We start from the raw sequence: 3,157 nt of genomic DNA, 5'->3' as shown, positions 1-3,157 counted from the left end.
CCGAGAGGTCGCTAATTCTTTGTTTCCTTTTTTCTGGAGTAGAGATATACTATCACTTTATAATCTGTATTTTACTTAAAAGCTGTACTAGTGTCACACGGCTATCAATTACATAGAAATAAAATCATTTGCTGTAGGACCTCTCTGAGCATTCCCATATCCCATCTCACCAGACAGTCGACGGCTGGGGCGGGAATCCTTCCTACACGTTTTCTCTCACGCCTCCAGCCGGCTGGAAAGTTCTCTGGGAGCAGAGCCAGTCACCGAATGAATGTAAAGCATTGCCTGTAGGCAGCATTTTGCTTTAAGAAGTGTTCTTCTGGGTGTATCTTTTGTTTTAAAAATGAAACGCTCTTGGACATGTGCCTGTGCAGAAGTACCAGGCGGTTTCCACAACTCAGCTCTGAGTTCTTTCCCAACAGTTAGTTCACACGGTAGGGATGGAATGAATTGTCCAAACTGTAAGTCCCTCATCCCGGCCTCCCCCGTCCTCTGGGCAGAGACTCCACCTCAGCCCTCGGGCCCTACAGGTCTGAGGTGAGTCAGGGCCTTGTCTCGCTCACCAGGCTCCATGCCTGTTGTAACTGCCCACCGAACCGTCACCCTGTGCGGCAGGACGCGGCCCAGGCATGTGGGCAGTGAACCGCAGCCCGCCACCTCTCCTCTCCCACTTCTAGGTGACGGACTGCTCCCTAAAGTACCTGACACTGACCGGCCCGGCAGGGAAATGCATCAGCAAGCACCCTCTCTCCTGGCAGGTAAATTTAGACGTGTTTTGTTCAAGAACGGTTCCATTCCAACTGACGTGGAGAGAACGAAAAGGGGGGAGGCTTTTACTTAAGCCGATCTGGCAAGACGCGGCCGCAGAAAGCAGCGGGCTTCGAGGTCAACAGGCACCACACAAACGGAAGCCGACTCTGAGCTGTCAACAAAAGAAGCTGTCCTTTATTCCAGAACTACGTCTCAGAAAGGACCGGGCGCGGGGCTAAGGAGACAGCAGCAGGGTGGGCGGGCCGGACACTGCCCATGATGGCGCCCGCCGGCCTGGACTCCGCCGCTTTGCGAACGAGGAGCCGTTTTCCAATAACCCCTTTCATACGCCGCTCTGCTCGGAGCTGAACTCTGCACTTCTGTGCAGCCAAAAGATGCTGCCCCGCCGCACAAGGGCACCGGGAGTCGGGAATCGTTGCGCCGGAAAAAAGTAGGCTGCGAGGGCCCAGGCACGACGCTGGTGCTCACTGCGGTTGGCCGCCGGGCCCTGCGAGCACACGCTCGGGGCGGCCGGGCAGCGGTCAGGCGGAGTGCACCGGGGTCCCGCAGTGCTTGTGCCACAAGTCGATGGCCTTGCTCACGATCGCGTCCGAGCTGTCCTGGGGGATCTGCGGACAAGCACACAGCCTCCGTGAGATCTCGGGGTTCACAACGTCTCAGCTCCCTCACTCGCTGTGGTCGGCGCGTAATCCCCACCACGGTTTCCACTGCTTGTCAGAAAGTGGACGTCTAGAAGGCTGCGCCAGGATCTGTGTTTCAGGGGCCCCCTGAGGGCACACTCAGGAGCTGTGGTCAACGGCCTGGCTTTCAGACCAGCCCTGCCTACCGCGTGCCCCTGGGCAGGTCCCCGAAGCTACCGAGTTCACCTCCCATCTCTACGATGGGGCGAAGGGCAGCCTCGCGTCCTCGGGCTGTTCAGGATGACGTGGGAGAACCCCCGAAGTTTACGTTTAGGGCCCTGGCACCGTCAGCCACCAGCAGGACGGGGACGAGGCATCTGTTCGTCACACGTTCACTAAGGACTATTTACCGAGCCGCTATTCAAATGTCAGTGGTGACCGATTTGAAAAAGAAGACTAGATCTACGGTCCGGGGACATTCACCCAGGCTTAAATCTCTTCCACCTCTCGCCTGGTTAAGTGTATTCTAAGATACACGGAGACTCATTTAGACCTTTCCCAACATGCACGACGTACATACTTAAGCACATTAACAAACCCAACAGATTCAGCCAGAGGTAGTAACAGTAAGGAAAAGGCCTCCAAAACCCTCCCGAAACATCAGGCCTCCTGTCACTGAAAAGGATTACTCAGCCTCACATGACAGACCTCAGCTCTTCCTCTCCTCAGCAGGCCTCCTGGTGGCCGCACGAGGGGAGGAGACTGTGGTCCGCAGCGCACACTCGTGACAACGGTCTCACTGCTCAGACCCCACCACCCCACAAAGAGAGAGGCAAACTATAACCCACAGACCCAACTTGAAGCTGAACTTTTCCAAAGGGCAAAAGGGTTTCTTAGAACGTAAAAACATCAGAGAATGTAATGCAATAGAAAAATCTGGCTTGCGAAATGACTTCCTTTCTAGGTTCAAAATCAAACCTAAAAGAAGCACACTTACATTTTCCAGAAACTTCGTTATCTTCTCTGCGCTGTTCAGAGCCATTACTTTTATTTTAAAGGTTAACAGAATCTCCACAGCTACAAACACTAAGATCTTACAGGATCCACTTACAACTTTATCCCAAACCCTACAAAAACAGAGATATAATAAAATTGAGATTGAAGTTTATGTTTAGCTAAACATCTCAAACTACAGCATTAAATCAAATTACTTCTTTTAAGTATAACCTTCAGAGAAAAGCTATAATGAAATAATCATCAAAAAAAAACCAGAATAGGGGCACCTGGGGGGCTCAGTCGGTTAAGCGCCCAGCTTCGGCTCAGGTCATGATCTCACAGTTCATGGGTTCAAGCCCTGCGTCGGGCTTTGTGCTGACACTAGCTCAGAGCCTGGAGCCTGCTTCAGATTCTGTGTCTCTCTCTCTGACCCTCCCTGCTCACGCTATCTCTCTCTCTCTCTCAAAAATAAATAAAAAACATTTAAAAAAAAAACCAGAATCAATCAGCCATTTGAAACTTATTTCAGACACAATTAGCACTGGAAGGGGAAAAGGAACGATCACCAAAAAGTACTTCCTCTTCAAGGGATCTCTTAAACACCCATCCCCTAATGTTTTCAACCTGACATTTTAGGGAAGGAAAAGTCTTTTTTTTTTTTTTAATGTTTATTATTTAATTTTTTGAGAGACAGAGACAGAGTGTGAGCAGGGGAGGGGCAGAGAGAGAGAGAGAGAGAGAGAGAGAGAGAGAGAGAGAGAGAGAGAGAG

The 3,157-nt window shown here is 51.3% G+C and overlaps 1 protein-coding gene across 5 annotated transcripts in view; it reads right to left on the bottom strand.

Annotated features, from left to right (window-relative positions):
* Positions 1–918: 918 nt before the first annotated feature.
* Positions 919–3,157, bottom strand: part of LOC115295622 (TBC1 domain family member 7) — a 22,124-nt gene continuing 19,885 nt past the window's right edge. For all 5 annotated transcript variants that reach the window (XM_029943699.1, XM_029943695.1, XM_029943696.1 and 2 more), the window contains exons 7-8: positions 2,389–2,518; positions 919–1,379 (exon numbers count right to left, since the gene is read on the bottom strand). In XM_029943699.1, the coding sequence (XP_029799559.1) occupies positions 1,293–1,379; positions 2,389–2,518 (217 nt within the window). In that variant the 3' untranslated portion in view covers positions 919–1,292. The remainder of the gene's footprint in view (positions 1,380–2,388; positions 2,519–3,157) is intronic.

Source organism: Suricata suricatta, chromosome 7 (assembly GCF_006229205.1).
Source record: "Suricata suricatta isolate VVHF042 chromosome 7, meerkat_22Aug2017_6uvM2_HiC, whole genome shotgun sequence".
Lineage (NCBI taxonomy): Eukaryota > Metazoa > Chordata > Mammalia > Carnivora > Herpestidae > Suricata > Suricata suricatta.
The sequence above is the reverse complement of the archived record's forward strand: the minus strand, read 5'-3'. Positions and strand labels throughout refer to the sequence as shown.